This window comes from Crotalus tigris, unplaced genomic scaffold (assembly GCF_016545835.1).
Source record: "Crotalus tigris isolate CLP2741 ecotype Arizona unplaced genomic scaffold, ASM1654583v1 scf7180000018306.2785112, whole genome shotgun sequence".
Classification (NCBI taxonomy): domain Eukaryota; kingdom Metazoa; phylum Chordata; class Lepidosauria; order Squamata; family Viperidae; genus Crotalus; species Crotalus tigris.
In genome coordinates, this window is record NW_024096934.1 from 2600708 (window position 1) to 2613585 (window position 12878).

At 41.4% G+C, this 12878-nt stretch overlaps 1 protein-coding gene across 1 annotated transcript; it reads left to right on the top strand.

The window, feature by feature from the left end:
• The first annotated feature begins 9950 nt into the window (after positions 1-9950).
• Positions 9951-10379, top strand: LOC120311039 (ribonuclease-like). Its single transcript, XM_039350156.1, has one exon. It carries the CDS (start codon positions 9951-9953, stop codon positions 10377-10379), a length of 429 nt encoding a protein of 142 aa, XP_039206090.1.
• The last annotated feature ends 2499 nt before the right edge of the window (positions 10380-12878 follow it).

Below are 12878 nucleotides of genomic sequence, written 5' to 3' on the forward strand. Positions count from 1 at the left end.
ATACAATTCTTCTTTTAAAAATATATTCTATCATTTCATCGATCCACATCTATAAAAAATCTTTTTAAGCCCTTTTGTAAAGTTTACTTATTAAGTATAATGTCAGGAAATTCCCAGCCTTCATTCATTATTAAATCAAACAGAAATTCTCTCTCTATTTCAAAATAATTATCATATTTAAAATAATAGTGTAGTTCAAAAAAAAGACACATCTATTTTTTAAAAACATGTTCTATCATTTCATCACTCTATGTCTATAAAATCTTTTAACCCCTAAACAAGTTTGCTCCCTAATAATTATCAACTATGATAACAGTCAATTCTCATCCTTCTTTCATTGTTAAATCAGACAAAATCTCTAAAGCCTTTTTAACCCAGCAAGTAACGTTTTATATCACATTTAAACCTGACTCAAGCTTTCTTTCTAGGCCAAGTTGGTTCCCATATTAAAACTTTTTGATTATCAAACCTCAAACTTTGGTTACAAAAGTTTCTAATCAGTTCAAACGGAGCAAAATTTTCTTCTCTTCCTGCCAATATACTCTGGGTGCTATATTGACTTTTATTCCATGTTATAATTGTAAGTAAGTTATTCCCTTTGTTGTGGTTTCCAGAAAGTTATATCTGAGTGTCAATCGTTGCAGTTTTCAGTAGTTGAACTGAATTAGTTACAGTTAGTTCTTGATCATCCAAGTTATCCATCCGTTGTAGGTAACATTGTGTAGAATTAGTTGGCTCAGTGGTTATCACCTTTTTTCCCAGCGTAGATTCACCATTGGGTTGTAAGCAAAATCTCTCACTTTGGCAGCAACTTTTAAAGGGTTCTCAGGCACATAAGATATTGGTTTTTGCTTTCTGGGAATGGGAAGCAGTAACCTGATCTAATTCATGCCCACACATCTTGGCACTTGCCCAAGCTGTTGCTGTAAGTAGGATGTGGGGTGCAGATTAATGGGTAAGGCATCCTGAATGTTGAGCGAACATATATGTGCAAAACTTTAACATTGGCTAATTGAAATTGGTCAGCTCTCTGCTTTCAAAATAACTCCCTCTTGCTGGAGAAGCCCAGAAAATATGATTCCATGTATGGGTATAGTTTTAAAGTTGATTCTTTATAGAGTAAATTAAAGAGAATTGCATAGTCATGACATTTCAGTTCCTAATACTATAAAAAAAGTGAAGATTGTACCATTGTTTTCTACTTTTGGCAATGAAATTAATATTTTACTTTTAAATGCTATTTGTACTTTTTTAAAAATGCAATATGAATTATGCATATGTATATACGTGTGTGTGTGTGTGTGTGTGTGTGTGTGTGTGCATGCGTGGAATCCTATTCACTTGCTTAATGCTTTTTTAAAAAAAAACTCCTGATATTTTTTTCCCTCCATAACTGCTATGGGACAAAATGATGCTAATGTAGCAATGTTAAATATAAGCCTTTGTTATAACATAATAGACATGCAAGCGATATGAGGACATAGAATGTGAATATTTTGTATTCTGTCGGTGAGGAATGATTCTATTTTTGGTAGTTTTACCTTTGGTGAAGGGATCAGCCTATTTCTTAAGGATAGTAAGCTTCTGAGAAAGCAGAAGACTTATTTTGCATGGTGTTTATTCATTAATTTAGACAGTTTATATCAGTGATGGCGAAACTTTTAGAGACCGAGTGCCCAAACCGCAGCCCCAAACCCACATATTTATCACAAACTGCCAGGGCCACATCAGTATTGTGGTGCCCTCGGGGGGGGGGCATGGCCCACTGAGTGGGTGTGGCCCACTGGGTGGGCATGGCTGAGGTTGTCATGGCAGACTTGGTGGGTGTGGCTGGGGTGGGCATGGCCACCTCGATGTTGTCATGGGGGGGATGCCTGTGGGGGCTGGGCAGGATTGGGTGAGATCCAGGGGGTCTCTGGTGGGTGGGGCAATTGGCAGGAGGCCCAGCATAGATGGGGAGGAGGCACACAATCCTAGCTGGGACTGGAGGGCCAAGGCGCCAATGGGGATCTGGCTTTTCCTGCTCGGGGTGGCCTTTGGCTTGCTGGGTGTGGGTGTGCTCTACGACCTCTACTCAAGCTTGCTAGCTGGCTGCTTCGCCTCCTTTGCGCCTGGTGGGGCTGCTGCTCTGGGCAGCGGCTGCAGCCTAATGGACCTGCGCAAGTGCTGGCAGTGGTGGTGTGTGTGCTCATAGAGAGGGCTCTGAGTGCTGCCTCTGAGTGCCATGTGTGCCATAGGTTCGCCACCACTGGTTTATATGATTGCTCATCTCAGCACTGTTGACTCTGGGTGGCATGAAGGATTAAAAACAATAGCTGCAAGGAATGTCACCTAAGGTAACAATATTGTCCATTAATAAAAACCACATCTCACCTTTATCCCCTGGTCCAAAACACCCAGGAAAACAGTTAGGTCTCTAAAGCCTTATGAAAGGATAAGGGCTGGATCTCTGGAGGGATGTTGTGGCTTATTTTATTTCGGTGGAATTTGATTCAGCCTTCCCTTATCTGGTATCCTTCAGATATTCCAGCCTGGAACTTCAAGATTTCCAGAGACCTTGGAATTTCAGGAAGCTGATCTCACATTTAAGGGGTCCCATCAAGTGAAGGTTGTTCTACATTTTGATAGGTTCAGCCAATAGAAAAATAACAGAATAACAGAGTTGGAAGGGACCTTGTAAATCTTCTAGTTCAACCCCCTGCTCAGGCAGGAAACCCTATACCATTTCAGACAAATGGTTGTCCAATCTCTTCTTAAAATCCACCATGCTCATGAGTTCATCAAAGCCTGGCACTCCACAAGCAATTCCTTCAACAGACACATTGATCACATTGGAAACTAACCGCAGAGAGAAGGAACCTAGAACTAAGAAGAAACTTCCTAACAGTTAGAACAATTAATCAGTGGAACAACCTGCCTCCAGAAACCGTGAATGCTCCAACACTGGAAGTCTTTAAGAAGAGATTGGACAGCCATTTGTCTGAAATGGTATAGGGTTTCCTGCCTGAACAGGGGGTTGGACTAAATGACCTCCAAGGTCCCTTCCAACTTTATTATTACTATTATTATTATTATTATTATTATTATTATTATTATTATTGATAATCACACAGTCAGCCAGATGTTCAGACTGGCACAGACCCTCACTTGACACATCCACACCTGAAGCCCTTATAAACAGAGGAGAGCTGACACACACATCCTCTAAACTCTGCTGAAGACATTACCTAGCCTGGTAATGAAACATTCAGAAACCAACCCACAAACTCGGAGAATGAACCTTCTCCCTCATCCTATACCCCAGCTACAGATATTTGCCACTATTGTAAGTTGGTGCTCTAACAACACAAGGTTTAAGGGTTAAATTTTAAGAATGATTTAGAATGTGCATATGTTTGTGCGTGTTTGTGTATGTGTGTGAGAGATGAAATATTTTCACTGGGCTCCTCTATCCCCATGGTATAGTTCAGCAGATATTTTCCTCGAGAAGGTTGCTACACCCAAGGTTACGAAACTAGGGAACATCTAAAAAGGATGTAAAAACATTCTTCATATAACCACAGTTTTGAAGTTTGTAACAGTCAATTTGACAAGAGAAAAGGGCTGCAAGTGTCATCTTCAATTGTCTGGACCTTGGATTCTTCCTGAAGTGAGCCTGAAGAGGGGAAAATTGAAAAATTGGGTGAGTTTAGACCTGGAAACGTTCTTTTTTTTTAATAATTTTTTATTTTTCCAAACTCTCCCCCATACATATACCGTGATATTTATCAGATGTTAACATACATTCTTTTTACATTCATATATAAGATACTTTTAATAAAATGAAATAAATACATACACCCATTTCCCCTTTCACTGTATCCACACTCCTTCTTCTCTACCTTCTTTCTCCCTTTCTTCTCTTTCCTACTTCCCTCTTCTTCTTCTCCTCTTCTCTTTCCTTCACCACTCTCCTCCCCTTTCTCCCCACTTCTCCTTTTCTCCTCCAACTTTCCTACTTCCTTCTCCCATCCTTTACTCTTTTCTCTCTCCTCTAGACCTGGAAAAATAGACAGCTTATGAAAGCAATGAATGTAACTTCATTAGAGATTTAACCAAATAGCTAGCCTCTGTTAATAAATAACACTTGGAGGTGTATTCACATATAGCAAGCACGTCAAACTCGCGACATCACGTGATGTTGCGCGATGTACCGCAACTTTTTCCCCCATTGCCGGCAATGAGGTGGGCACGGTTTTGGCGTGATGCATCCGACCCATGGGCTGGCAGTTTGACATGCCTGGCATACGGTAACTGAAAGCAAGTTATGGAAATATAACATTAAATAATGTATGATCCACAGTTCAGCTAGAGGAGCTTCTTAGATCCTATTCAACTTGAAGATCCTATTCAACTTGAAGAATTTTAGCTTCAAGGTGCTGATTATTGCCTATAAAGTCTTTTATGGCACAGGGTCTGAATATCTGAGAGATATCTTTTCTTCAGTCATTTGCAGTTTGGTCTAATGGTTAAGGAATCAGGTTAGTAGGAGACCGTGAACTCAAGTCCTTCCTTAGGATCCTTCCTTCCTCCTCCTATTGTCCTCAGAACAACAACCCTGTGAGGTAAGTTGGGCTGAGAGAGAGTGACAAGCCCAATGTCACTGGGCCTGTCACGCTCTCTCAGCCCAACTTACCTCTCAGGGTTGTTGTTCTGAGGACAATAGGAGGAGGAAGGAGTATCAGGTATGTTCCAGAGTGGGTGCATTCTAGGTCTCCTCTATTAAATATTGTCATATTCTGGGATTGAGGAAGTGTGCCTTCTCTGTTGCAGCCCCCGACCTCTGGAACAGCATTGCAGCCCCCGACCTCTGGAACAGCATCCCTTCACAGATATGGATGGTGCCTTTTATTCTAGGGTTCTGGAAAGCTCTTAAAATCTGATTTGGGTCCCAAGCCTGGAATTGTTGCATTGTTGCTGTTGGATTGTTTTTTGATTGATTTGTAGATCTAGTCCTCCACTTACAACTACAGTTGAGCCCAATATTTCTGGTGCTAAGTGAGATAGTTGTTAAGTAAATTTTGCCTCATTTAACAACCTTCCTTGCCACAGTTGTTAAGTGAACCACTGCAGTTGTTAACAGTGACATGGTTATTAATTGAAACTGGCTTTCCCAGCGACCTTGCTTCTTCTTCTTGTGCCATATCCATTATTGGATGTTGGCGATCATGTTGGCAATCCTGATTTTATCAGCAGCCGCATAAAAAAGTGCTGCTGAGTTTTGTCCCAACCAGTCCCTTAGATTTTGAAGCCACGATGTTCTTCTTCTGCCTGGACCTCGTTTACCTTCAATCTTTCCCTGGAGGATTAAATGGAGTATGCCGTATTTTTCTGGGTGTCGCTTCACATGTCCGAAATATTCTAATTTTCATTTTTTAATTGTTTTGATGATTTCCCTTGGCTTTCCCAGGTGGCTTATCACCTCCTCATTTCAAATGCTTCTAGTCTCTTCAGCTGGCCTTCTGTCAGAGACCAGCTCTCTACTCCATAGAGCAGCATAGAAAAAATATAGCATCTGTTGTTAAGTGAATAACTGCAGTTGTTAACAGTGACATGGTTATTAAGTGAAACTGGCCTCCCCAGCGACTTTGCTTGTCAGCTCACAAAAGGGGATCGCAGGACATTGCGACTGTCATCAATATGAGTCAGTTGCCAAGTGTCTGAATTTTGATCCTATGATCATGGGGAATGCCAGAACAGTCGTAAGTGTGAAAAATGGCCATAGGTCACTTTTTCCGGTGCCATTGTAACTTCAAATTGGTCACTAAGTGAACTATTGTAAGTTGAGGATTACCAGTATTGTTCTTAGATTGTTTTAGCTGGGACTGTCTACGTGGTTTTAGATTTTATTATTTATTTATTTATTAGTTTTATACATCAAGAGAATCCAGCAGGCTTGGGAGGTTATACAGTAATAAATAATGATAAATACATACTGATTCCTTCACCTTCTTTCAGCTGGCTCAAATTCCATCTTTTGGCCTAGCAAGCCAGTTAGCTTTTCAACTTTTGTTTATCCTTGATTTTTCAAAAAAAAAAAAAAAAAAAATCTGGATTGCCAGCTTCCAAGTAGCCACTAAATGAACACTGCAGAGTTTTGCCATCACCTCCTGATTGTTTGAAAGTTGGCTGTCCCGATCTGATAGCTCTTCCTTTTCCTTTTCTGACTACTGTCCTATTACTTCAAAAATGATAAGCCAAACGCAGGAAATTTGGGAAGGAGGACTCCCATATATTAATTTAGAGTGGGCTAAACAGACGTGAGATATGTAGTCACTTCAAAACCAATGTTTGCAGTAATCCTTGGAAGCTTTGTATCGTAGATCCACCTGTGCTTAGCAGTTTCTATAGCAAATTAAGGTTACGTAGCAAAATTAGCTAGGTATTTACAGCTGGTGAAAGAAAAGGTCGGACAGGTTTGGAAGAACATTTGCGAATGGGGTAAACCAGAAACAAAAGTTTGTAGAGCTAAAGAAGGGAACTTAGAGGCCCATAGATAAAATATGCTTTGGTCCATATGAGTTTCTGAACTGGTTTAGGCTGGCTTGTATTAAGACCAAGCTATTTCTAGATTATTATTATTTTTTGCAAAAGAAGTAAACTTTAGCATGGGTCAGAAGGAAGGCTAAGAAAATATCATAGATACCTCCAGTGCTTTTTTTCTAAAAAAAAAAAAAAAAAAAAAGGTGGAGGAACTCACACATGACATACAACCCGCCTTGCCTACCTTATAAGGTTCCATCCAAAAAAGATGTCGGAACTCCGTTCTGGGCATTCTATGAGAAAAAGAGCCCTAGATACCTCACATCCAAGACATAAACTGTTTCAATTCCTCCCCTTGGGATGCCACTAGAGGGCATTGCATGCCAAAACAACTCGACACAAGGACAATTTTTCCCCATGCCATCATTCTGCTAAACAACTAATTCCCACAACACTGTCTTATGTCTAAGCATATTTACCCATGTAGAAGGCTATAGTGCTATTATCCCTCTCATCTTCTCTATTACCTTAGTGGTATCATTATTATTGATTATTATTGCTCGGTTGTTCTGCATGTACACTGAGAGCTTCTGCACCGGAGACAAATTCCTTCTGTGTCTAATCACGCTTGGATAAATAAAGTATTCTACTTTCTATTCTATTCTATTTAGTAATTACAAACATCATAATCTGCACTGTTAGGACAACCCTTCATTTGTGGCCTTTCTAGTTTTCATTTAGGTTGGCCAGTCCTATTTCTGGCAAAGGTGCTGTTGTTAGCTGCCTGTGTGGCAAAAATCTAACAACTGAAATTCACCCCAGAATTTCATTCCAGCCCTGTATTTTCCTCTCCAGCAAAGTGATGCCTGCAACATTTCTTTTATTAAAGACTCAGAAGCTTTGTCAGGAATAAAGACGGTCACTGTTCATTATCAGATCTTCCAACTGGGTGAAGTACCACCCACCAAGATGTATTGGCCGGACACCCAAAGGTGCTTTTTTCAAAAGGCAGCTGAACTTTCTTTGTTTTTCCTTGACGACATTTCACTTCTCATCAAGAAGGTTCTTCAGTTCTGCATAGCTAAATGTCTATGGCAGTGGTTCTCAACCTGTGGGTCGGGACCCCATTTGGGGTCAAACGACCATTTCACGGGCGTCGCCAAACAACGCAGTCCGCCATTTTTTCCCCTTTTCCTTAGCTGTGCTACTTAGCTGTGCTACTCACCAAACAACGCAGTCCACCATTTTTCCCCCTTTTCCTTAGCTGTGCTACTCCCTTTTATTCTATTGGCTTTTGAAAGCCAATAGAATAGACTCTCTTGAATAGAGTCTAATTCTATTGGCTTTCAAAAGCCAATAGGAATTGTCCAGGCTGTCTCTGCCCTGCTGAGCCCGCCAAAAGTCCCAGTCTGCAAATGGTGCTGCACCAGTTGAGTAGTCCTCGACTTACGACCGGTTAAGTAGTCCTTGACTTACGACCGGTTGGGGGTCGCGGCATTAAAAAGGTTGAGAACCACTGGTCTATGGAGATTTTCTGTCATCCAGATCATGACTGAAGAAGCCTCTTGGATGAGAAGCGAAACATCTTCAAGGAAAAACAAAGAAAGTCCAGTTGCCTCTTGAAAAAAAGCACCTTTGGGACAACCATGACCAGGATGATTGAGAGTCTCCATAGATATTGGAAGGACAAGGCAAAGATGGGTGTGCTTACCTTCACTACTGTGAATATCACAGGGCCATGGAGAAATCTATGTATTCTGGGTTGATTTAAATGGTGCAGAAAACAGGGCAGCTACGTTCCACATCTAAGCCAGCTTTTTTCAACCTAGAATCCTGTACAGTACATGTATTGGACTGCAGCATCTATCATCCTGGAACAATTGGGGTGATGGGAATGGTAGTGATGTCTAGTGGCTTGCACTGTCAATGTTGGAGGTTCTTTGGTTGGACTGATTATTGTTAGCTTGTTTGACAGTTCTTTTATCGGGGTATTGTTTACTTCTTGTTTGTTGGCCTGATGTTAATCTTGGTGTTATGTTCATCTGGTGTTGATTGTCGGTGGGAAAGTGTTTGGGTCTTTTTGTTCCTTTTGGTTTGTTGATTGTCTCTTTTGCACAATATGTAGATGTTGTTTGTGTCTGTTGATAGCCAATTTGAGTGCCAGGCTTCCTGGAATTTCCTAGTATATTTGGACTTGGCTTGGTCTAAGATGCTCATAGTTTCCAAGTTGAAACTATGGTTAAATCTGTCCACATGTTGTGAAACTGAAGTTTTAATCATGTATTCTGACTGTTAATTGGTGTTCATGGGTGTGTTCTGCCTGTTTGTCCTAAGAAGTGGCTGCTGCAGTCTTAAACTCTATGTTGTAGATGACTCCTGTTTTTTTTTTTTCATTCTGGGGCTGTAGGGTCTTTTGGGGTGTTTTGGAGGGCTTAAGTTGGTTTGTGTGCTATGCTGATTCCATGTGTTGTAATAGTCTGTTGAGTGGTTTCTGAGATGTTTTTATGATGTATGGCAGTGTTATAAGGAATTATAGTCCAATATATTTGGAGGGTGTTTGTCTTAGGCAGATTGCTCTAGCTTTTGAAGAAATTCTTGTAATGGAGTAACGTTATAAAAACCAGTGTGATGTACTATGGTTAGAATATTGGACTATCACTTGGACGACCCAATTCTAGTCCTACCTCAGTCACCAAAGCTTAATGGATGATTTATGGCCTCTGTCTCTCAGCACAGTATGTAGATGTTGTTTATGTCCATGTGTCTATTGACTGCCGATTTGTCAGAGTGACAGGATTCCCAGAGTTATCTAGCATTTTTGGACAAGGCTTGAACCTTAACAACTCAAAAGTTGTTATAGGGAAAACTGGGAGAAAAGGGTGTTACTTATGCCTCTTTGATCTCTTGAATGAAAAGTGTAAATACCTAAAAAAAATCAAGAGAGGCAGGATAGACATCTACACTAAATAAAAGTGGGGGGGGGATATACAACTGTGAAAATATGTTTTACATTAAGAACAGGGGAATCTGATCTATTAGTTAAGATGTCTTCTCAACATGACTACATACTTCTGTGCACACAATATGAACTTGCTTTATGAGTAAGAGGTATATTTTACCTGGGGATTACCAACAACAATAACATTTAGAGTTATATACCACTCCTTAGTACTTTACAAGACTTTCTGGGCAGTTTACAATGTCAGCATGTTGCCCCCCCCCAAAAAAAAATCTGGGTCCTCATTTTACCAACTTCAGAATGATGGAAGGATGAGTCAACCTTGAGCCAGTCAGTATCAAACTCTAGGCTGTGGGCAGAGTTTGCCTGCAGTATTCCATTCTAAGTCACTGCGCCATCATGGTTCTGTATTATTTCTTATTTTATTGTATTATTTCATATTTTGCAGCTACTGTCTCAGGATTGAGCCATGGTTCTTAAGGCCTACTGCTTTTGGGCTCTCCTCCTCCTGCTCTGCCTCCCAGCTACTTCCTTCTTCGTCTGCAGTGAAGTTTCATCCTATAGACACTTTTTCAGGAGGCATGTGGACAACCCCAAGACGGACCTTCAGAATGATCACAACTACTGCAACCGAATGATGCGCCACAAGGGTTTGAAATGTCAACGGAGCAACACTTTCATCCATGCCAGCAGCAAACAACTAATCGCCATCTGCAGCTCCGGAGGAAAGAAACTGGACGGCAACCAGACCAGCAAAACCCTGTTCCCGATCACCATCTGCATCAAGAGTAACCACCACAGGACCATTTTTTGCAAGTACCAAGGGAGGAGTGAGATCAGGAAGATCCGAGTCACTTGCTCTAAGGGCCTTCCGATCCACTACATTACCCACACTTGAAAGAAGGGAAGAAATATGGTGGAACCAAAGATCCTTTTCTACATTGCTTTGGCAACCTTCCCTCCTGTGTTCTGCTCTCCCTCATCTGCACATGCTCGAACTGAGCTGACTTCATTGCTTGGCAATATCAGTTTTCTCCATGTTAGTCTATAGCAGTGGTGGTGAACCTATGGCATGCGTGCCAGAGGTGGCATGCGCCATCGCCCCAGCACACGTGGTCTCTAAAAGTTTGCCATCACTAGCCTAAGGCCAGGCAGCCTGGAGCCGCCATTGGGGAGCCCACCATCCCACTTGCCAAAGACCCCCTGGATCTCCCCCAACCCTGCCCAGCTCCCACATGTGTCCCTTCCCATAAGCAACATCAAGGTGGCCATGCCCACCCCGGCCATACCCACCCAATCTGCCATGACTACTGCAGCCACACCCATCCAATGGCCATGCCCATCCAGTCTGCCAAGCCCACTGTAGCTGCGCCCACTGAGTGGGCCACACTCACCCGGCACCCAGTGATACATAAGTGGGTTTTGGGTTGCAGTTTGGGCACTCGGTCTCTAAAAGGTTTGCCATCACTGGTCTATAGCCTTCCTGATTGATTTGATTCTCTTTTACCACCAAGTACAGCTTGGTGATCTCATCAGTCTTTTAAAGTTCAGCTGGGATAGCCTTCGTAGTTTCTTTAAACTCCACATGTGTCCATGCAAATAAAGCTGCGCTGTCTTCTGTTATAATTTTCTGGTGTTTGACTCCCTCCTTGTGCCTTTTCTGCAGCATGACAAACCCAGTAACACTGGATTCATCCTATTGACCATTGAGCTGAACCTCCAGATCAGCCAATCTCAGCCTATCACATTGTGGGACAGCTAATCCTCTAATCTTCAACCTGTATAGGCCATCATACAATTTATAGAGAATGGCCTTAATTATGGCCTAGTTTGTAATGGATGTGAGGGTGAGGATCTTTATTGCTTCTCTTGTCATTATTTTTCAGCAAAATTATCCACCAGGGATTTGAGAAGATTGTTATCTGCATCAGAGGTTGTCCTTTGCGATCACATGGAGTTGCAAAAATGGGGTGAGAGGGCTTAAACCCAGATTGCTCTCCTTTGGGGTAAATTGGAGCACCGTTATTTTTTCCATCCTTTCAGCAGTTGTCTGCTAGCTATACCCTTAGTTTTGAAAGTAGAACAAAATCTTTCCTAAGCAAGCACGTCAAATGGATTTCCTCAAAACAAGTTGTATATTGTGGAATGTAGATAACTTTTTCCAGGGATTTCATGTAAGAATGAGATGGGAATTTCATGGCTCCTATTGATAAAGGCTGATTGAATCCAGGTTGTGTTATTATCTACCCAGAGATCTTTCTCGCAGTATCTGAACAGATTTTAAAATGAAGAGACGGTTTTAATTCTTAACCTTGTTAGTCCAAACAAGGACATCATGGAAGGTTATGTGCCAAGCATTCTCAAGATCAGCAATCCCAACCTTTGGGGCACCAGGGAGCAGTTCCATGGAGAGAGGTTTTTCCATGGCTGGAAGGGGTGTTGTTTCACATGCTGGCTGCATCCCGCAGATGAAGCTTCACTTATTTGTGTGATCTGGTTTCTGGCATGGCATGGCCTGGTGCCGGTCCACAGACCAAGGGTTGGGGACTCCTGCTCAAGATGTTAGTGAGAAATCAGAAGAGAAGATCATCATGACTTCATTTTTTGAATGCAAAGTATTTTCCTATATGAGTAGTGGGCTCTATTCCAGCAAATGAATGTAGTAGGATTGTGGTAAGCAGAAAACTCGAGGGAATTTTCTGAGTATTCAAAATTTTGTTTGAGACCAAGGGCCAAATGGTTTGAAGATAGGAAAGTCCTCAGGGAAGGGATACTCCATTTGGGTTTAAACCAGAGCTACTAACTCTACATTTAGAGTAGACTCCCTAACATTTGTGAGTGGTAAAAAAATATGATACGTTCATTACAGGAAGGGAACCAATCCAATGATAGAAATATTCAGTCTCAGAAGATGAATGTAACTATTCATTCTGATTTACACGAATACAATTTCCTGGCTACCCAAGCCCTCTTCATGATGACAAGGCCCAAGATTTATCTGAAACAAAGACTGAACAAAATATAATACGATGCTTAAAGAAAGATTTGTTGTATTATAGTCAGGGGACTATTTCCATTACCCTTCAATAAAGAATCAATCACATTACATGAACCAGATAATAAAGAACATGTTAAAATCCACAAGCTAAAATATTAAAGAATTAAGAAGACTGGTCTAACTATTAGGGCTGATAGATCTCTCTCCAAAATGGCAATAGCAATAGCATTTACACTTATATACCGCTTCACAGTGCTTCACAGCCCTCTGTAAGCGGTTTATAAAGTCAGCATATTGTCCTCAACAATCTGGGTCCTCATTCTACCGACCTTGGAAGGATGGAAGGCTGAGTCAACCTTGAGCCAGTGAGAATTGAACTGCTGAACTGCTGGCAGCCAG